General features: G+C 55.0%; 2 protein-coding genes across 2 annotated transcripts; one reads left to right on the top strand and one right to left on the bottom strand.

Moving 5' to 3' along the window:
- Window positions 1–1,104: 1,104 nt before the first annotated feature.
- Window positions 1,105–7,665, top strand: LOC149273238 (uncharacterized). Its single transcript, XM_089506557.1, has 11 exons — window positions 1,105–1,132; window positions 1,768–2,449; window positions 3,334–3,358; window positions 3,644–3,766; window positions 4,501–4,618; window positions 5,101–5,193; window positions 5,891–5,931; window positions 6,477–6,642; window positions 6,729–6,796; window positions 6,899–7,058; window positions 7,400–7,665. The coding sequence occupies exons 1-11, from the start codon at window positions 1,105–1,107 to the stop codon at window positions 7,663–7,665; spliced, it is 1,770 nt and encodes a 589-aa protein (XP_089362683.1).
- Window positions 7,666–8,089: 424 nt separating this feature from the next.
- LOC149273237 (serine--tRNA ligase, mitochondrial-like) lies at window positions 8,090–21,234 on the bottom strand. Its single transcript, XM_089506556.1, has 23 exons — window positions 21,010–21,234; window positions 20,656–20,751; window positions 20,484–20,513; window positions 20,000–20,140; window positions 19,860–19,914; window positions 19,724–19,787; window positions 18,551–18,656; window positions 18,438–18,485; window positions 18,168–18,276; window positions 16,570–16,615; window positions 16,349–16,436; window positions 16,155–16,267; window positions 15,708–15,801; window positions 15,500–15,592; window positions 15,354–15,419; window positions 15,054–15,178; window positions 13,783–13,881; window positions 12,291–12,517; window positions 11,438–11,484; window positions 10,851–10,944; window positions 9,820–9,888; window positions 8,981–9,636; window positions 8,090–8,164 (listed from the first exon to the last, which is right to left on the bottom strand). Exons 1-23 carry the CDS (start codon window positions 21,232–21,234, stop codon window positions 8,090–8,092), a joined length of 2,766 nt encoding a protein of 921 aa, XP_089362682.1.
- Between the last annotated feature and the right edge of the window lie 254 nt (window positions 21,235–21,488).

The raw sequence follows: 21,488 nt of genomic DNA, 5'->3' as shown, positions 1-21,488 counted from the left end.
TACTGTCGATCACCACCTTCTCCTTGACTCACTCGCTTCTGTAGGCGTCAAGAATTTCCGGCATTTTGGGCAGGCGTGATGGGAGTGGCTGCCTTCCGAAGCCGGCTGGTGCGTTTCTATTTCTAGTAGGTAAGGAGGACTCTGCGCATGCACAGTCTCCTGCCCTGGGCTGCCTACCTCATAAACAATATTTGATTATTATTATTCTTGTTATTATTCTCTTTTATTTGTAGATTTTTAATGACAGACACATAAAGACAAAACAGTTCAGTATGTAAGGAGGACTCACTCTGCGCATGCACAGTCTCCTGTCCTCCCTACCTCATAAACAATATTTGATTATTATTGCTCTTGTTATTATTATTCTCTTTTATTTATAGATTTCTAATTACAGACAGATTAAGACAAACCGATTCAGTAGGTAAGGAGGACTCTGCGCATGCACAGTCTCCTGCCCTGCCTCCTTCATAATATGTGAACAGTATTTTATTATTTATTTAGTTTTTTTACCAAAACATGAGGCTTTGCTGGTTGTGTAAATATGTTGCTGACACACATCCCAGAGACAGTTTCACTAGAAGGCTGCAGCTCTAGAAGTTCTGACATCCAGTTGTCCCGGACTAAATCCACGTCGGGACAAATATATTCCAACATTAACTTTAACGGACTGGGAATGACTCAGTTACCCAAGTCTGTCTTATTATCGAGGTGCCGTCCCCGTCCCCCAATGCTGGACGTTGGAACCATCAATCAAAGCTGTAACCAATGAGACATCCCGCCACTTCGTGCCACAATTATTTGGGCTACTTCTACCCATCAATCACTTATTCTGTCCCCTCCCAGTCCCTGCCCACTTTTCCTGCTCGAAGATCGCCAAAACGGGTGTAATGGCCTCAAAACAGGTGTAGTGGCCCCAAAACGGGTGTAATGGCCTCAAAACAGGTGTAGTGGCCCCAAAACGGGTGTAGTGGCCCCAAAATGAGTGTAATGGCACCAAAATGGACAAACGAATGAAAACATTTCTGATGAAGATTCGGAGGTGTAACGTTCGTTTGCTTTGTTTTTTGGTCCAAAGTTGTTGTTTTTTTCCACCAGGAAGCTAAGATGGCTGCTCCCATGGGATACACGGGGGGTATGTGAGCTTGGGTCACACGTTACATATATGTCACATTCTAACCCAATGTCCCTGGGTGCACTTTGTTGCCATGTTAATCCATACATGTTCCTGGGTATGAACACATACATGTTCCTGGGTATAAACACATACATGTTCCTGTGTATAAACACATACATGTTCCTGTGTATAAACACATACATGTTCCTGGGTATAAACACATACATGTTCCTGTGTATAAACACATACATGTTCCTGTGTATAAACACATACATGTTCCTGGGTATAAACACATACATGTTCCTGGTCCACCCCGGTGCAGACCAGTCTTGCAATCTTTGTGAATGTGTCACAGGTGCCGTGTTGTTGGTGTAAGGCGTGTCACATACATGTCCCTGGTTACCGTGACCTAATCAATATTACGGTGAGTGACTGTGGGAGGCTTCTTCCTGCTATTCACACCCACCCTGCCCCAGCTGGGGGCAGATCATCCTGCAATACCTAGAAGTGACAGGTCAAAGGTCACTGAGCAGGCTAGTATAACTGGAGCTACTGGGGAAGCTGGTGTAAGAGGCAGGACCGGTGTAACTGGTGAGTCCTGTGTCGGGGTATTCGTTGAGGGTCACGGGGGACGCACCATGCCTGCCCTGCAGCGGAGGAAGAGGATTGGGCTCTGCCTAAACGAGAAAAAGAAACGAAAACTGAATTTCCAGATTTTCGAGGAGCTTTGCAGGTGGGTGAGTTACCCTATTACACGGAGCGTGTTCACTATTACACGGAGCGTGTTCACTATTACACGGAGCGTGTTCACTATTACACGGAGCGTGTTCACTATTACACGGAGAGTGTTCACTATTACACGGAGCGTGTTCACTATTACACGGAGAGTGTTCACTATTACACGGAGAGTGTTCACTATTACACGGAGAGTGTTCACTATTACACAGAGCGTTTTCACTGTTCCCCGGAGTGTGTTCACTATTACACGGAGAGTGTTCACTATTACACGCAGCGTGTTCACTATTACACGGAGTGTGTTCCACTATTACACGGAGAGTGTTCCACTATTACACGGAGAGTGTTGGTTATTACACAGAACGTGTTCACTATTTCACGGAGAGGGTTCACTAATACACAGAGAATGTTCACTATTACACGGAGCGTGTTCACTATTACACGGAGCGTGTTCACTATTACACGGAGCGTGTTCTACGATTACACAGTGTTTTCCACTATTACACGGAGCGTGTTCACTATTACACGGAGCCTGTTCACTATAACACAGAGCATGTCCGCTATTATACGGAGGGTGTTCTATTGTTACATGGATGTCACGTATGTTATGCTTATACCGTGGTATGTGATATGATAACATATACTAATAATACTGAATTCTAATCACACACGTGCTTCGCGTGTTTATAATGTGTTGTGCGTGATTTGTCTACACTTTTTGTTTTATGTCTCTGTTTGTGTCGCATTTTATTGTCGCAGCCGTTTCGGTCGGACCCTGAGGAAGCTTCGTGAGTTAAAGCAGCCGCGGCACACACTATTCCTTCTAATACTGTATGAAGGGCTAGTGGTAGCGTGACCGTGGCAGCCGTGTTCTCCGGGCCACGCACACGTCAACCAGCTGAAATCTGAATTCATGTTATTTTTTCATCAGTGGAGGAAAGAGGGCAATAAGGGAGGAAAGGAGGGCACAGGGAGGAGGGAGGGTCATTAGAGGAGGGAAGGGAATAACGGGAAAAAAGAGGGGCATCAGAGGAGGGGAGAGGGTAATAAGGGGAGGAGAGAGGGGCATCAGAGGAGGAGATGGAGAATAAGGGGAGGAGAGAGGGGCATCAGGGGAGGAGAGAGGAGAATAAGGGGAGGAGAGAGGGTAATCAGAGGAGGAAAGGGAATAAGGGGAAAAAAGAGGGGCATCAGAGGAGGAGAGAGGGGCATCAGAGGAGGGGAGAGGGTAATAAGGGGAGGAGAGAGGGGCATCAGGCTAACGCCAGAGGAAGTTGTGTGTATAATATGTGTATCTCCCTGTGGAGATGTAGGTTGAGTTGAAACACATTCAGTAAATGCTAGAAGCTGCGGCGGACGAGAAGCCCCCTCAGCCTGCGCGGTCACCCGGACGGCGCACTCACACACCCGCTAATTGTCTCATATAAAGCGATTTATTTTCTCTTTAAGGCATTTGGCTGAATGCGGTTCATTTTATTTTTCAGAAGCCGCGGCTATGATGTCACAGATGTACGTTTGTGGTAACACGTTTTGTTGTTGTGTTTATTCTGTTAATGTTTGACATATTTACCATGGCCACCCAATGGCTCCCCTCTCACAGATCTCTATTTAACTAAACTCAGAGATGGTGATATGTTTTGCGCATGCACGCCTCTAAACTACACAAAAACTAAATGAGTGAATCTGCTCCACGGCCGGGAATAATACCCACGGCTCGGCGGCCGTTTTATTAGTATGGGGAACGGGCCGGGATTCTATGTCGATGATGTAAGATGTCTGTGGTATGTCGTTCAGATCGATCTGGCTCGGCCTCTCTGTACTCAAGGCCCACTTGATCTCATCATCCACAAGTTATCAGATCTTCTCGTGGAAGCTGAACAAGACCTGATATCACATCATCTCGTCCAGAGGCTACAGGTAATGTCACCTTTACTGCCTGCCGCTCCGGCTCCTCTAGCAATGTCTGCCTCTCTGACTCTTCAAGCGATGTCTGCTTCTCTGACTCTTCTAGCAGTACATGCCGCTCTGGTTCCTCTAGCAATGTCTGACTCTTCTAGCAGTACCTGCCAGTCTGGCTCTTCTAGCAACGTCTGCTGGCCTTAACTCCTCTAACAATGGCTGTTGTTCTTGATGTTCTAGTATGTTCTTCCTCTTTGACTCTTTTTACCAATGTCTGTCACTGTGGCGCCTCTAGCATTGTCTGCTTCTCTCTCTTCTAGCAATATCTGGCTCGCTGCCTCTTCCCGCCAATGTCTGCCTCTCTGACTCTTCTAGCAAAGTCTGCCACTCTGGTTCCTCCAGCAATGTCTACTGGCCTTAACTCTTCTAACAGTGGAAGCTGTCCTGGATCTACCGCTCTCTCTCTTCTAGTAATGTCTGCCATTTTGGTTCTTCTAGTAATGTCTTCTTCTCTAACTCTAAATTCTGAAATGAACATAAAGCTCTGAAGGCAGCATGGAGGCGTCCTGAGCTCCGGGACGATATCTCTGTCCTGTACGGAGGAGACTGTTCATTGAGAACATGGCATGTCCGTTGTGTCTCGCCCTGTCCGTTGTGTCTCGCCCTGTCCGTTGTGTCTCGCCCTGTCCGTTGTGTCTCGCCCTGTCCGTTGTGTCTCGCCCTGTTGCCCTCTCACCTGATGTGATTTGCAGGTTTATCTGAAGAGTCACCCCCGCACCGTCCTGCTGGACCCCCTGCACGCCCTCCACACGTTGCTGGACCGGTTCCAGTCCTACCACCTGCTGCGCAGCCTGGAGACCCAAAACGAAGGTCAGAGCGGACAAAGCGCCACCCTACCTCCCAACTTCTACCCCCGGCCAATCGGGATGCTGGGGGCGGAGCTTTGGAGATATAGTGTCACTCAAGCTGGCAGTGCTACTGTGCATGTGCACAATTCTGAGCATGTGCAGTACGGGTGGGAATCCTCCTGAGCTCTACCTCTGTCCAGAAAAGCGCGATGAGGGCCAATTTCAGGAGACATGCCAAGTAATAACCATGTAAAGGAAGTGCAGGAGATGCAATGTGGGGGTGCAGGGTGGGGGGTGCATTGGGAGAGAGGCAGGCTGGGCAGCGCATGGTGGGGAGAGGCAGGGTGGGGACTGCATTGGGAGAGAGGCAGGCTGGGCAGCACATGGTGGGGAGAGGCAAGGTGGGGAGCAGGACCCCTTGTAGTATAAGCGTTATGGCGGACGGGATACGGGCCCTGGGACGTCTCGCTCATGCCGCGTGTGTTCATTTTCTTTCTGCAGGAGCTGACGCTGTCTTTTCCCCCCCGTGTGTGGAGATGTCGGCCATGCGCAGCGACGTGGTCACGCTGGTCCGGACTCATCTCACCTTCCCCATCAGTAAGACCCCTGGGCCCCAGACCATTGGGTGAATGACACGCACACGTGTGAATGTATGAAACACGCAGGCACCGTACGCCTCTGCCTCCCACGTTTTACCCCAAGATGAGCATGTAATGCGGGGGACCCCCGATGCCTGCAGGAGTAGTGTAACGATGGCCGGGGGCTGGGCAGACAGTGGCAGACAGTTGTGTGTCTGTGTACGTGTCACGGTTGTGCTCTCCGTGTTATTCTCCTTATCTTGGTGCCGGGTGCGGCTCAGGGAGGACAAAGTCCCCAGGTGTGTCTGTGTCAGGCTGGGTTAGTGTGTCACCGCTCCGTGTGCGTGGGCACGCCATGCGATACTCGGACGCCTAAATGACATCATAGTTTGTCGTTAACCAGTTGAACGCCAGCCCCATGTGATGCTGCTTCTATGGAAGGGGTTAGTAAGATATGAGTATAACAGGACGTCCGGATCTCCTGGGACCCCAAGAGCTGACAGTCTAGCCCTGTACATTAACCATGACTAAGCCAAAGACGTGGCATCTCCCTGAGAGCGCCTCCGGCTGACAATAAACCGGGGGCAAAAAATCCGAAGCGGTCCAGAAACATTGGGCACAAGGCGGGTTCGGGGCAAATATTCGCACTGTGATTATCTCGTTATTTTGCACATGCAGACCCAATAATACCCATTCTCTCTCTCTCTCTATTACAGTCTGTAAGACACGTGTGGCACATGGGCCACGCTCCCACGAGGTGAGTTCCCTCCACAGCTCCACAGATGTTTTGGGATTTGTGGCGGAGTGTAAGCTCTTGGGAGAAGGATAAATATAAATATAGTAATAATGTAAACCCGGGGCAGCTGTCTGTCTGGGGTCATAAGACTTGTAGTGGCCTCAGATGGTCTCACGCGTGCTCATATCGTGTTCCTGATTACATGTTGATGGCATGTTCCCAATTATGTGTTCATGGCATGTTCCCGATTATGTGTTCATGGCGTGTTCCTGATTATGTGTTCATGGCATGTTCCCGATTATGTGTTCATGGCATGTTCCCGATTATGTGTTCATGGCATGTTCCCGATTACATGTTGTTGGCATGTTCCAGATTACGTGTTGATGGCATGTTCCTGATTATGTGTTCATGGCATGTTCCTGATTACGTGTTCATGGCTTGTTCCTGATTACGTGTTCATGGCTTGTTTCTGATTACATGTTCCTGATTACGTGTTCATGGCTTGTTCCTGATTACGTGTTCCTGATTACGTGTTCATGGCGTGTCTGTCCCCATATAACTTACAGATGTCCCTCATTTTTAACGAGGACGGTTTGAGCGACGTGACGCCCCCCTGCCTCCTGCAAAGCTTCATCAATCACAGCGCGGCGCTGTACAAGGTGTTTGTGGTGGGGTCGGAGCATTTCATGGTGCAGAGACCCTCGGTGCGGAACTTCCCCCCGGGGCAGACAGGTGAGCGGCCCCCGCTACCCTCCTATTGGTGTAAATGTACGTTTTTTTGGCAGCGAAAGCTGATAAAGCTTCTGTTTGATTTTCAGATCAGAGGACGATTTTCTTCAACAGCCACGACGTCTCCAAGGCCGAGTCGTGTTCGCACCTGTCCCAGGTGAGCTTCTTCCTCCCCGATTCCTGTCCTGCTGTCCTGATTTTTCCGACTCTCCGGGGTAAACGTTTCTGAACGCTACGCTTTGCTGCCGTCTCTTTGCAGACCACCCCGTGTCCCGAGGTGCGCCCCCCGCCGGGCGAGGTGGTGAATCGCGTGGTGCGAGGGCTGCGGAGCGCTCTCGAGATGTCTCTCTTTGGAGTGGATTTGATCGTGGACACGCAGAGCGGCCGGTGCGCCGTTATCGACGTCAATGCCTTCCCGGGTATGAAAAGAAGCCTCGCTGCCCCCATATTCCATAGCGATGTACAAAATGAATTAGAATGACTAGAAGCCATGGACAGGCTTGATCTGAAGAGCTTGCACTCTAGAGGATACATGAAGGGGAGGGTTGGGCTTTAACTAGAATCCCAGCATAAGATGGCGGGGAAGGCGGTATGGAGGCATCTGGGGAGAGGCTGGAGGCTTTTGCTCGGTGGGGGGGGGGGGGGTAACATGGTCCTGCTGCCACTTATTGGGCAGGTTGAGTGACGAGGGGCTGAATTCCCAGCCGGCCCCTGAATGTTTTTGGGGGGCCCTCATGTTCTGCGTTTCTCTATCTCACAGGCTACGAGGGGGTCCCTGAGTTCTTCCCTGCTTTGCTTTCACATGTGGACAAAGTCCTGGCTGCCGGCGAGGGACCCCCAGTGAACCCCCACAGAGAAGCCCCCAGGACCCCGGAGCGTCCAGCAGAGGAGTCGCCCGACTTGCGTGGGCCGGTAACCGCCGAGCGCTGGTCCAAAGAGTCAGCCTTACCGGCCCCTTACAAGAAAAACCGGGCCTGCAATCCCTACTTTAACCTCCGCACCCCCAGTGTCTCCTGCGACTGGTGACGGACTCAGCCTGCTGCCCCTTCCCTGCCGGAGGAGATTAATGGGGAGGGCCGGTGATTCTAACCCAGACCATCTCTTTCCGTAACGCAGCCCCCCAAAACGGCATCAGTGATTCTCGGGACCCCCGACGTGGATCTGGTTTCATGGTTCGATTTTATTGGGTATCAAAAGCAAAACATTTCACGAAGAGCCGGCCTAAACAGCAAAACTATGGAAAAGAGAAGCGACCCAGCTCCGTCCCGCCCCAATCTGCCCCGTCCCGCCCCAACACACCCCAATATGCCCCATCACGCCCCATCCCACCCCAATCTGCCCCATCCTGCACCAGCTGCAAGATCATCTGAAGAAGAGAAGGTATGGTATGTACAGGAAGAGCGAGGGTTAACCCCCCGTGTCGCCCGTGGTGGTGTCGCCCGTGGCGGTGTCACCCGTGGTGCAGCTCCTGCAGTCTCTCCGCAGCTCTCCGCAGCTCTTTTTCCAGCTCCTGCAGATCCTCTTCCTGCAGACCGAAACACAACAGACTGTAAAATGCGGTCGCAATCGGGTCTCGTGACTTCACCTAATCACGCCTTAAATCGCAGGCTTAGCTCCCCTGTCAGGGGCCGCCGTCCCCGGTCATCCTCCAAAGAGAAATGTTTTATAAACTAGTGCAAGGCTAACGCTTCCTGATCTGTTCCGCGCAGAGGCCGTTAGAAGAGTCGCCTGCAGTTAGTGGTGTGATTAGGAGAGCCTTTCTGTAAAGGGGAACTCTATCGGAAATACATTTCAATAAATGCCACATGGACACGTTCCTGACGCTTGCGTTCATTTACCTCCAGTATAAAAGGGCCCGCTGTGCCAGCGATTAGGTGGCTCTCTGAGGGCCACAAGGCTGATGGCAAGTTGGGGGCCTCGCTGCCCACTATACTGTATGAAGAGTCATGATGAGAAGGGACTGCCGACAAAGAGGTGGCGAGAGCGCCGGGAGAGGCGTGAAGAGGAAACATCCGGAGACGGCAGGGAAAGGGGTGAGAAGCCGGGAAAGAGGAGGCCAGAGAGCAAGAAACCAGTTCAGGACTGCGCAGCTCGGGCCCTTGGGGGCCACAAACAGACCGCGGTCTCTGGATGTCCCGGACCTAGCGCAGGCGCCTCGAAGAGATATTTATTAAACTAATCGTCCTCAGACAGGGATGCACGGAATTCCCGGCCTGTCTGCGGCCCTCGGGGACAGCCCTGAAATTAAACATTATAAGAGATAATAAATAGACGGGGAGGAAAGCCAGACTAAGAGAGGGAAGCCGCGCATGCGCAAGCTTCGGTGCCGCTTCCTCCTCACCTCTTCTTTGCGTTCCTCTCGCTCCTCCATCTCCTCCAGCTCCCTCTCCTCCTCCTCCTCCTCCTCCTCCTCCCGCTGACCGTGGCCCCCCGGCCGCCCGTTGTAACGGTGCCTTTCCGAGGCCGGCTCTCCGGGGCTGAAGTGTCTCTTGGCTTCCCGGTGCGTGTGGCTCTTGGAGTTGAAGAATTTTAAGCCCCTGTTCTCGGACTCAAACTGGGCTGTCTCATCGTCGCTGGGGTCTCTCGCCATCCTCTTCTGGGACGCTCTCTTGTCCTCCCAGTCCTCGTGGTCGCTGTGATGCCACCCGTGGCCGTTCCCGTGGAACCCTCTGTCTGCCTCGTCTTCTTCCGAGCTGTCTTCATCGCTGAAGCGTCTCCTGGACTCTCCCTTCCCAGAGCTTCTCTTCTCCTCCCTCTTCACAGAGGGGCTTCTCTTCTCTTCATCCTCATCACCCTCAGCCAGCTGCTCCGAATCCTTCTCTTCTGCCGACTCCTTGTGTTCCTTCTCCTTTACCTCGACCTTCTCAATCTTCTCAAACTCTCTCGTTTCCTGGTGGTCTCTGGAGCCTTCGCTCTCCGTCCCTCTCTTGGCGGTCCCGTCTCTCTTCCTGAGCTCTTCCTCCTCGCTGCTCTCCGTCCTCCCCGGCTGAGTCTCTCCTGTAACCCAAACAGAGGTTGTGAGAAGGAACTCCCCCCCCCCCACACCCCCGCGGGATGCGACAACACAAAGGGGAGGAAGAGGAAGGCGAGGGGATGCAAGGGAGGGAGTATCGGGGGGGGCAGATAGAGCGATAAAGAGGGGAGCTGGGAGAGGATGAGTATCGCGTCCTCCGCTAATACCTTCGTGGGTTAAACCTTCCAGCTCTCTCAGCAGGTGCTGGTGACGGAGAATCGAGACGATGCGCTCGTCTGAAAACAAACAGAGGAGGCATTTATTACCCCGAGAGCCTTATCACCCCGAGAGCCTTATTACCCCGAGAGCCTTAACACCCCGAGAGCCTTATTACCCCGAGAGCCTTATCACCCCGAGAGCCTTATTACCCCGAGAGCCTTATCACCCCGAGAGCCTTATTACCCCGAGAGCCTTATTACCCCGAGAGCCTTATCACCCCGAGAGCCTTATCACCCCGAGAGCCTTATTACCCCGAGAGCCTTAACACCCCGACAGCCTTAACACCCCGACAGCCTTATTACCCCGAGAGAAGAACTTGACTTTAGCTGAGGTCGATACGTTTTTAAGGGTCGCAGAAAAAAAAAAAATATAATACATAAAAAAAGATATTCTGTGAATTTATTCTCGTTTTCTACGTTGGTTTCATAAAATGGAGCAACAGATGGGGGCTTTAAACACAGGGGCCTTGGCAGTAATGCCGGGAAACGCCGGGGTCAGACCCAGAGCCGTAGTTAGCTCTTTTTGCGCCCGAGGCAAGAATGGAAAATTGTGCCCCCCCACCTAATTATTTTATTTACACTGCCCTTACACACACCTGCCCATAAACACACACATACACATACACTGCCCTTACACACACATACACTGCCCTTACACACACATACACTGCCCTTACACACACACACACACACACACACACTGCCCTTACACACAGATATACACATACAGATACACACACCAGCTTACAAACACACATATACCTACACTGCTCTTACACACAGAGGGGGATTGTGATTGGGCGGCTGTGCGCCCCCCTCGTAGCTGCGCCCGAGGCGACTGCCTCTCTCGCCTCACCCTTCTTACGGCCCTGGTGAGACCACCGGGACTCCCTCTTGAGAGGTGCGAGGAGCCCCAGGCAGACCTCGATTTGGGGCAGAAAAGTGTAAATTTTTGACTTTGCGAGTTTTTTTTCTCATACCTTCCCTCAGGATCCGCAGGCAGTGGCTGCTCACTCGCCCCGCGCCGGCCACGGTGAGCGATTCGGCCAGGACCTCCCTGATGCACCGCGTCACCTAAACGGTAAACAGACAATATCGGTTAATTAACCCCCGCCGCGCTGCACCACAATACACTTACTAGATTGCTTTACGGCTGCTGTAAAGATGCCGCCGGTCGCCACCGGTTACGGGGAGCCGGACTGGAAATCCCATTAATTGGGAGAAAAAAGCCAATTTATTTTTAAAGCGATATTTGGACAGAATTTCCCACCGGACCCCCCCGCTCCGCCTATACGTTCCATATACGTGGCGGACGACATCATGCAGCTTAGTAAATCTCCACCGCTGGGTGGGACGAGCCGGACGAGGGGAACGACGGGTCAAAAAAAGGGGTTTTTGGGTAATTTCATAAGTCGCACATGGAGTCAATCGTGTTATCCACCCTTTGTCTTCCAGTCAAAGCTAGGTGTGCAATCCTTTTGCACTCAAGGGGTTAGAAGAACCCGTCGGTTCACGGCTAGGCTCGGGGCAGTTACTTTGGGGCAATTACTTTGGGGCCGTTTCTTACCTTCTCCTCTTCCTCGGAGAGCTGGGTGGAGAGGGGGACAGCAGAGGCTGGAGGGAAATATAAGGGGTTATTGTAATGAAACATAGAAGCTGCTGGCAGATCGGCCCCATTCGGCCCCCGTCTGGTCTGCCCATTTCTCAAACCTTAATCAGTCGTTGGTCTCGTCTTAGATTCAGGAGCCGTATGTCTATCCCATGCATGTTTACATTCCCTCACTGTATTACCCTCTACCACCTCTGCTGGGAGGCTGTTCCACTTATCCCCCCCAGTACAGTAAAAATGTTTAGCAGGGAAGTTTTGTACATTTCACTTCTGCAGAGAGAATATTTTGAGGGGGAAAAAAGCATTTGTCGGTAAAATTCTTTCTTCCTCGGAAGATGAAACTTTAGGGGGAAGGTGATGTTGGGCGCTCGCTGAGGTCCTGAAATATCCCAAAGGGTTAAATGCCCCACACTCCAGGCTGGATGATGTCATTATATTAATTACCCCCCCATACCCTCTTTCATTATTAAGGACTTCGGGGAAGATTTCCCTTCCCGCCTGTCCTTTCTGTCGAATTGCTTTAGGTGACCGGTTATGTCGTGTTTACCCGTTGTACAGCGCTACGGAATACGGCGGAGCTATACTAATTATTAAATAGCTAATAATCGCGCTGCGTAAGAGAGGGTCTCCCGGGATAACGACAAGGTGTCCTCCGGCCCGGCCAGTCTCACCTGGTGAGGAGGTCTCCTGGGAATAGCAAGAAATTCCTCCCCATTGAGATTGGGGTCAGTAACGAAGCCCCCCGACTGCGCAGGTCCTACGGGGTGCTTCTGATCCGGTGACACCCGCTGCGTTACCCCTCAGGACTTACCGTGCACACAGACAGCCAGGAGCAGCCACCCCGCGGCAGACGCCATCCTCTCTCTGTGGATAATCCGGCGGCGGGGGATGTGGTGGGTGAGCGGCGGGCGTGTGCGGGGGGGTTTGAGCGTGCGCGGCTGTCGCTGCTCCGACGGACCTTTACCTGCAGCGTCTCCTGAGCCGCAGCTTAAATAGCTGGCATGAGAGCGGCCGATGTCGTCAGAGCAGACGGAGCGCCTGCAGATGGCAACGAGACAACGGACTGGGAGCCTGGGGCGGAAACAGTCACCAGAGCAGAGGGAGCGCGTCCCACCCCACAGCTCATACCCCCGGGGGGCAATAAAACACTCTATGTATATTGGGGCGAGGGAGAAAAACCCGGACCCTGCCGGCAGATCGGCCCCATCCGGCCCCCCGTTTCTCCCGCTGTAAAGACTCAAACCTTAATCAGTCGTTGGTCTCGTCTTAGATTCAGGAGCCGTATGTCTATCCCATGCGTGTTTAATACCCTCACTGTATTACCCTCTACCAGCCCCAATAACTGGTTATAATATAGTCTGCATATCTACCAACGGGGAGGAATAAGCATGCACTTCCTATGAACCTAATGTGTTACTGCTGAAGACCCCCGGGTCTCCCAGTACATGGGGGGGGGGTTAGTTTTCGGAAGATGCCAAATACAGCTCTTAGGACAAAAGAACGGTAAGACGGTCCCAGTCAACGCTCTGCCGCCATCTCACCCACCAAATAGATTGTAAGCTCCTGGGAGCAGAGCCGCCTTCTCCTCCCATCCCAGTCTGTTTTAACACAATAACTCTGTCAGCTTTAATGCTATTTATTTTCACTCTTCCCGTGGGAACAGCGCTACGGCGTCTGCTGGTGCTATACAAAGTAATCTGACATCACGTGATGTAATGAAGGGAGAGTAACGCTGGTGGCAAAAACTGCCTGGGGTAAAAAACACAATCACAGAGCGGACAGCCTTGCCACGGGGCACCTGTGCAGCCTCAACACTTGTAGCAAGAAGCCCAGTACGACGTACAGGTACGTCCTGACTTTGTTGCAGTGACAGGAACGTCCCGCTACACAGGAGATCATCAGCCTGGACTCTCTCCATTGCAGGCTCCCTGCCGACTGATCGCGTGTAACAGCGCTTGCCCCGAGCACCGGTAGATGGAAGGCCTGACGGCGTTATCGGCGCTCCCTTCGGTTGGTGTCACTGCTGACGCCCCCCAGAATTTCACTTGAAGAGAGGAGCGCCGCAGCAGGGTCTTTTTCGACCCAGTTGGAATCTCCCATTGCATCCCTGCTGGTTGATTCCAATTACTGCAAGCGGCAGCGCAGGATAGCAGCCCCTGCTTGCTGATCACATTGTGATCAGCACAGATCATAAAGGAGAGCAAGAAAAGATTAACCCCCCAAAAAAGTGCCCCTTAGCCCTTCCTCTATCTGTAACAAAAATCACTACCCCCAAATCCCCTAAACCCAGAAATATGTAATACGGGGTAATACGTAAAGCGTGGACGTGGCCCTCGGTGTATTTGGGGTGCGAATGGAATCCGGAGACGTTACTGAACTCGGCTCGTCGATCGGCTGCGGAGCTTACAGCATAGAAGAAAATTTAGGCAAAATTACTTTTTCTATTTTAGTATACTTTTTTTTTTTTCATCTACTATCGCCAATTATTATGTTTTATGCATTTCTTCGATTTTAAAAGAAGGCCCCCCCCTCTCCCGAACTCACGAGTAATTTGTGCGGCTTCATCGAGTACAGGAAAGGGGCAATCATGGGTTAACAGACACACGGTAACAATGACAAAACAGATTTTGGCCCTTTGGTTATAACCCCCGGGACTGAAGGGGTTAAGCGATTGTTTTCATGCAGAAAGCCTGGCTTGGACTTTATACCCTCTGCCCACAGTATACACACCGCGCAGTCAGTCAGCGTGTATACGGGGGGGGGGGCGCAGGCAGTCAGTCAGCGAGTATACGGGGGGTGCGCAGGCAGCCAGCGTGTATACGGAGGGGGGGGGCGCAGGCAGTCAGCGTGTATACGGGGGGGGGGCACAGGCAGTCAGCGTGTATACGGAGGGGGGGGGGCGCAGGCAGTCAGCGTGTATACGGAGGGGGGGGCGCAGGCAGTCAGCGTGTATACGGGGGGGGGCGCAGGCAGTCAGCGTGTATACGGAGGGGGGGGTCGCAGGCAGTCAGCGTGTATACGGGGGGTGCGCAGGCAGGCAGTGTGTATAGGGGGGGGCGCAGGCAGTCAGCGTGTATACGGGGGGGCGCAGGCAGTCAGGGACGTGGAGGTTTAACGCCTCGGGGCTGAGAAGGGTTAACGAGGACGAGAGTGTTTACTCAGCGAGTGCACTTTATTTATTATACAAAGTTTAATTAAAAAGGTTCCAGCTGTTTAGAGGTTAATGCCCCGCGGCACTCACACACCCGCCAATTACCCGCTATTGTCAGGACGGTGGTTGGCAGGTGGACGGCGCTCCCTATTGTGTCTCTTTTGTGTGGAAAGTTCTGGGCCCCCGGCCCCCATCTGCCACCTGCACGGGAAAATCGCCCGGGGCGCCCGATCCGGATGAGACGGCCGCAGCGCAGGCAGAGGAGGGAGACAGCGCAGGCAGAGGCGGCCATAGACTCACGCTCACAGAGGGGCATTTAAAGCCCCCATCGTACTCCTGTGGCCTCTGATGCCCACCCCGCTCAGGGCTCCATCTCCAGGCCTGCATTGTTTGCTCCACCAGTCCCACCAGCCCCGACCTCACGGATCCAGTCCCTCCGCTTTCCTCTGGTTCGGGCCGATATATTTCGCAGGGCTGTAGCTCGGTCTCTCAATGACGTCCATTCCCATGAGAGGCCGCAAGACTTCGGGGACACGCACTCTGCCATCCTGCACAAACAGAGAGTGAGTGTGAGTGCGAGAGAGAGTGCGAGCGAGAGAGAGGCAGTAAGCCAGGCTACGAGAGAGAGACACACATAGCCAGGCCAGAGACAGAGAGCCGCGTGGGTAGCGGGAGCCGCGTGAGGACAGGCAGCGGGTTACGGACAGACTCACAGAAACTCACCTTTAACTGGTTAGACTCCAGAATGGCGATGAGGAGGCGCGGGACGGCGCAGGCCGTGCCGTTAACCTGCGAGAGGAGAGTGTGGTTAGCGGGTCTTTCCCACGGCCCAGCAGCGGCAGAAACCCCGCCTGTTAGTGTGAACTCACGGTGTGCGCGTGGCGCAGCTCCCCCCCCGGGCCCCGGTACATGATGTTCAGGCGCCGGCTCTGGTAGTCGGTACAGTTTGATGCGCTGGAAATCTAGAAAACAGAGAGAAACGTTAAGAACCTCGGAAATAACCCAAATTACAGGCCCCCCCCCGTCGACACACGTGGCCCAGATCACCCCCCCACACACGTGGCCCAGGTCCCCCACCTCCCCGTAACACTGGCGGCCCGGCATCCAGGCTTCGATGTCGTATTTCCTATACGCCGGCAGCCCCAGCTCCAGGGTCGGCATCTCCAGGACCCTGAACAGAATGAGATCACAGAGAGAGAAGTAATACGAATAATAACCCCCCGTCCTCGCCCCGCGCCAACACTCCGCCCGCGCCCCGCCAACACTCCGCCCGCGCCCCACCAACACTCCGCCCGCGCCAACACTCCGCCCGCGCCCCGCCAACACTCCGCCCGCGCCCCACCAACACTCCGCCCGCGCCAACACTCCGCCCGCGACCCGCCAACACTCCGCCCGCGCCCCGCCAACACTCCGCCCGCGCCCCGCCAACACTCCGCCCGCGCCCCGCCAACACTCCGCCCGTGCCCCGCCCGCGCCAACACCCCACCAACACGCCGCCCGCGCCCCGCCCGTGCCAACACTCACTTGAAATGCAGACCGAGCTCGGAGAAGATCTCTTTCTGCACTTGCAGGAACTCATCCAGCAGCCTCTGACTCTCCTCTCCGCTCTCGTTCGCCGTAACCCCGAACATCTCCACCTGGGGAGGGAGCAACGAGAGGGGTAGAAACAGGAAGGGGGTCCGGGCTGATGGGGCAGGCAGGGGGGGGGCAAAGCTAACCTTAGTAAAGTGGTGAACTCTGTAAAGACCCCACGTCTCGCGGCCCGTGTCGGTCTCTGCCCTGTAACAGGTGCTGCAGCAAACCGTCCTACGGAGACACGCAGGAGTCAAAAAGAGACATCAGAAAGGCGAGCGAGACAAACTCCCTATCACAAGGGGGCTTTCTCTATGAACTGCCCCCACCCCGTGTTCAGAGGGTAACAGAATGGGGGGGCACTCACCTGACCGGGAGGTCCGACAACATCTGCGCATGGTCCATGAAGTACCCTGTAAGAGAGAGCAGGACATTGCTAATACTCACACAAACAGCCATGGAGACAGACGCAGAGCGAGAGAGCCAGCCAGACGCAGAGCGAGAGAGCCAGCCAGACGCAGAGCGAGAGAGCCAGCCAGACGCAGAGCGAGAGAGCCAGCCAGACGCAGAGCGAGAGAGCCAGCCAGACGCAGAGCGAGAGAGCCAGACAGACGCAGAGCGAGAGAGACAGACGCAGAGCGAGAGAGCCAGCCAGACGCAGAGCGAGAGAGCCAGCCAGACGCAGAGCGAGAGAGCCAGCCAGACGCAGAGCGAGAGAGCCAGCCAGACGCAGAGCGAGAGAGCCAGCCAGACGCAGAGCGAGAGAGCCAGCCAGACGCAGAGCGAGAGAGCCAGACAGACGCAGAGCGAGAGAGACAGACGCAGAGCGAGAGAGCCAGCCAGACGCAGAGCGAGAGAGCCAGCCAGACGCAGAGCGAGAGAGCCAGCCAGACGCAGAGCGAGAGAGCCAGCCAGACGCAGAGCGAGAGAGCCAGCCAGACGCAGAGCGAGAGAGCCAGCCAGACGCAGAGCGAGAGAGCCAGCCAGACGCAGAGCGAGAGAGCCAGCCAGACGCAGAGCGAGAGAGCCAGACAGACGCAGAGCGAGAGAGCCAGCCAGACGCAGAGCGAGAGAGCCAGCCAGACGCCGAGCGAGAGAGCCAGCCAGACGCCGAGCGAGAGAGCCAGCCAGACGCCGAGCGAGAGAGCCAGACAGACGCCGAGCGAGAGAGCCAGACAGACGCCGAGCGAGAGAGCCAGACAGACGCAGAGCGAGAGAGCCAGCCAGACGCAGAGCGAGAGAGCCAGCCAGACGCAGAGCGAGAGAGCCAGACAGACGCAGAGCGAGAGAGCCAGACAGACGCAGAGCGAGAGAGCCAGACAGACGCAGAGCGAGAGGGCCAGACAGACGCAGAGCGAGAGGGCCAGACAGACGCAGAGCGAGAGGGCCAGACAGACGCAGAGCGAGAGGGCCAGACAGACGCAGAGCGAGAGGGCCAGACAGACGCAGAGCGAGAGGGCCAGACAGACGCAGAGCGAGAGGGCCAGACAGACGCAGAGCGAGAGGGCCAGCCAGACGCAGAGCGAGAGAGCCAGCCAGACGCAGAGCGAGAGAGCCAGCCAGACGCAGAGCGAGAGAGCCAGCCAGACGCAGAGCGAGAGAGCCAGCCAGACGCAGAGCGAGAGAGCCAGCCAGACGCAGAGCGAGAGAGCCAGACAGACGCAGAGCGAGAGAGCCAGACAGACGCAGAGCGAGAGGGCCAGACAGACGCAGAGCGAGAGGGCCAGACAGACGCAGAGCGAGAGGGCCAGACAGACGCAGAGCGAGAGGGCCAGACAGACGCAGAGCGAGAGGGCCAGCCAGACGCAGAGCGAGAGAGCCAGACAGACGCAGAGCGAGAGAGCCAGACAGACGCAGAGCGAGAGAGCCAGACAGACGCAGAGCGAGAGAGCCAGACAGACGCAGAGCGAGAGAGCCAGACAGACGCAGAGCGAGAGAGCCAGACAGACGCAGAGCGAGACTCACCGGCGATTCCGACCTCCGAGGTCCCGGCCAGGTTTAGATCCGGATGCTGCGCAGGATCCAGGTTATAGACTTGGGAGCTGTGAGCCGTCGGCTGCATCCCACAGCCTTCCTGGGAGAGCGGGGCAAGAAGGGAGACGGGATGAGAGGGGCAGACAGTGCCGGGGGGGGGGGCCGGAGACAGACAGTGCCGGGGGGGGGGGGGGGGCAGGAGACAGACAGTGCCGGGGCAAACAGTGATGGCGGAGCTGGGGACAGACAGTCTTTACTCACAAACACAGCTCCTCTCAGCATGTCCGGGACAGACATCGGGATGAATCCCTGTGGGAGAGACATGCGGTGAGTGAGCGCTCGCTCTGGTGACGCACTCGCCAAGCTGCAGTTACCTTTTTCATCAGTTTGTTAATCGTGAAGTTGACGAGCGCGTACTGCAACATGGAGCCCGCGCCACGGAGGTAGTAGGAGCGGTGCCCGGAGACATGGGAGAGGCGTCTGCACAGAAGATAGCGAAGGGTTAATAAACAGAGTCCGAGCAGACACGGGGTTAATTCTGTGCCCCTAGAACATGGGCCCAGAACTGTTTTGTGCCCCCCGACAGTTTTCACCCCCACATTCTTACCCCCCGGATTTTCTAGATACCCTTCTAATCATCTCCTGGATTTTAGCCAACACCCCCCCCCCCCCCGTCCCGCGACAGAGGGTGACGCACGGCAGCTACGCGGTGACTCCTGGAAACTGCCTCAGGGCTCCATCAGCTAATGAGACACGAGTCCCACGCGAACACGGAACACGCAACACGCACTCACCGGCATAACATACAGAACACGAAAAAGCCTGGCGCGCGCAGCCATGAGGATGAAAAGATGACGCAGATAACTAATTATTTCTTGTAATTCTAGAACTAGAGGGCCAGAAGCTTGGAACGGAAGGAGGTTTTACTTTACTGAGAGGGTGGCAGATAAGTGGAACAGCCTCCCAGCAGAGGTGGTAGAGGGTAATACAGTGAGGGTATTAAACATGCATGGGATAGACATACGGCTCCTGAATCGAGACCGACGACGGATTAAGGTTTGAGTCGTTACAGACTAGGCGGGGGCCGGAGGGGGCCGATCTGCCGGCGGGTTCTATGTTTGTAGATAATACAGAGGGGGGCGATGCTGACTCGGTACCTCTTGGGACAGGTGAAGAGGATGAACGCTATGTAGGGGCCACCTAGTGGTGGAAGTGTGGATGACAGGCCCCCCGCTGCCATTTATATGATGGGGGGGGCGGGTAGTAGATGCCTGGAACTGGGGAACAGATACAAACAGCAACGAGGGAAAGACGGTATTCGCTGGAATATAAAGCAGCCCCGGCGTAAAGGTTTGGATCTTAGTAAAAATACCAAAAAAACCCCCCCAAAAAGCAGCCCCCCCCACAATAATATATTTTAATTCCGTTTTTTTAATCTTTTTATTTCCGCTTCATTTAAAGCCGCAGCAAAAGTCAGACGAGAAGAGAGAATGAAGGAGGGAGAGGCGGGGGGGGGGGGGATAGGACGGGGGGGCCGCGGGTCGCACCTCTGCCGGATAATATCCAAATCTTCTCCGATCTGGAGATGGCCGCGGGCTTCAAAACCAAACTCTGGAAGAGCAGCAAAAAAATGGAAGTCAGTGTCTGAAAATCCCCGACGACTCCAAACCCCATCATCCTTACCAGGCCTGGAGCCGACCACGTCCAGGACCCGAGCGCGGCTCTCATCTCCGACGGGCTGGGGAGGAAAAACACGGAGGATGATCAGAGGATGCATGGGATGGACGTGTGACCAGACGGGCCGGATGGGGGCCGATACTCACGGTGTCCGGGTGGGTTCTGTTGGGTAGCCGCAGCGCGCGGCAGTAAAAGGCTCTCTCCACGTCGGTCTCCTGCTCGTAGAGGCCGTTGAGCTGCGATCGGATCTCTTTCCCTCTCTTCCTGATGGATAAATATCTCGGGAGCTGAACGGGGAGTAGAGTCAGCGGAGTGGATGACAAATCAAGGAAAAGCCTTCAACGCACCGACATCAGCCCCGTCTCACAGCGAGGGGGCAAGAGGGGAGGGCCAGGGGGCAAGAGGGGAGGGCCAGGGGGCAAGAGGGGGGGCAGGCAGGAGAACACAAAACCTACAGGATTCTGGTGACTGCTCAGGCTGACCCTGGAGGACCAGAACTCAAAATCATAGAGACATCTAGACCCCTGAGAGAAGCTTCTCCCACCTAACAGGCCACATTCACCCAGCCGGCCCCGACGCGCTCCAGCCGGCCCCGACGCGCTCCAGCCAGCAGCTCCGTGGGGGACTTACCGTCTGCAGACTCTGCTGCCCGTGCGCCAACTGCAAGCAAACAAGAAGAGATCAGAACCCGACACGTCTGGGAAGCGTGAGATGGGACACGCGGGGGCCACGGGGGGCCACAGACAGGCCTTGCGAGACCCGAGCGGTGGCACCCAGGTCCCGGCCGACGCTCCTCACTCACCACCAGATTCTTGACTTCTTTAGCGATCTGAGATTTCTCCTCCTCCAGTTTGTGAATCTCGGCCTGGAGACTCTGCAGCTTCTCCCACATCTGGAGCTGGAACACAGGAGACAGGGAGGTCACCCGGGAAGAGGCGGAGACAGGGGGAGGAGGGGGTGTCACCCGGGAAGAGGCGGAGACAGGGGGAGGAGGGGGTGTCACCCGGGAAGAGGCGGAGACCGGGGGAGGAGGGGGATGACAGGGGGAGATGGGTCACCCAACCAAATCCATCAGGGGAGAAGACAGAGGGCACGCGGATTTTAGAGAGGCACTGGGCAAACATAAACGGAAGACTCTCTCTTCCGTTGTACCTACCGTTACCCGCAGCTCCCCCGGGTCTCCTCCAGCTTTCCGGTCCCGCAGTTCGCGTTCTGCCGCCTCCAGGTCCCGGCTCAGCGAGTCCATGTCCAGCCGGGGCCGCGCACTATAGCCCTCCCGCACATGTTCATACAGGCGACTCCGGGGCCCTGAGTCCCCGGTGCTCAGCGCCCGCCGGCACCATGACCTGACAGACACCCGCAGCAGCATGCGCGCCGCCATCTTCCTACACCCAGTGCGGCACTGACGGCCAGAACAGCCAATCACACGAATGGGAAGACATCCAGCGCCATAGAAACTCCAATCAGCGGTAGGGCAGCCTGACACGGGACCAAAACACAAATGACAGCACGGGGTAGAACAACTTTCACTCAAAGAGACCAATCAACGAGGAGATGCATGAGAAAAGGACCAATCACAGCGCGTACGACTAGCGCGTCGCATGTAGCAGCCAATCCGATACCAGGGCTGGGGTT

The sequence above is a fragment of the Sceloporus occidentalis genome, unplaced genomic scaffold (genome assembly GCF_023333645.1).
Source record: "Sceloporus occidentalis isolate IW3139 unplaced genomic scaffold, rSceOcc1.0.p SCAF_390, whole genome shotgun sequence".
In the NCBI taxonomy this organism is placed as follows: domain Eukaryota; kingdom Metazoa; phylum Chordata; class Lepidosauria; order Squamata; family Phrynosomatidae; genus Sceloporus; species Sceloporus occidentalis.
Note: the sequence above shows the minus strand (reverse complement) of the source record. Positions and strands in the feature narration are given on the sequence as shown.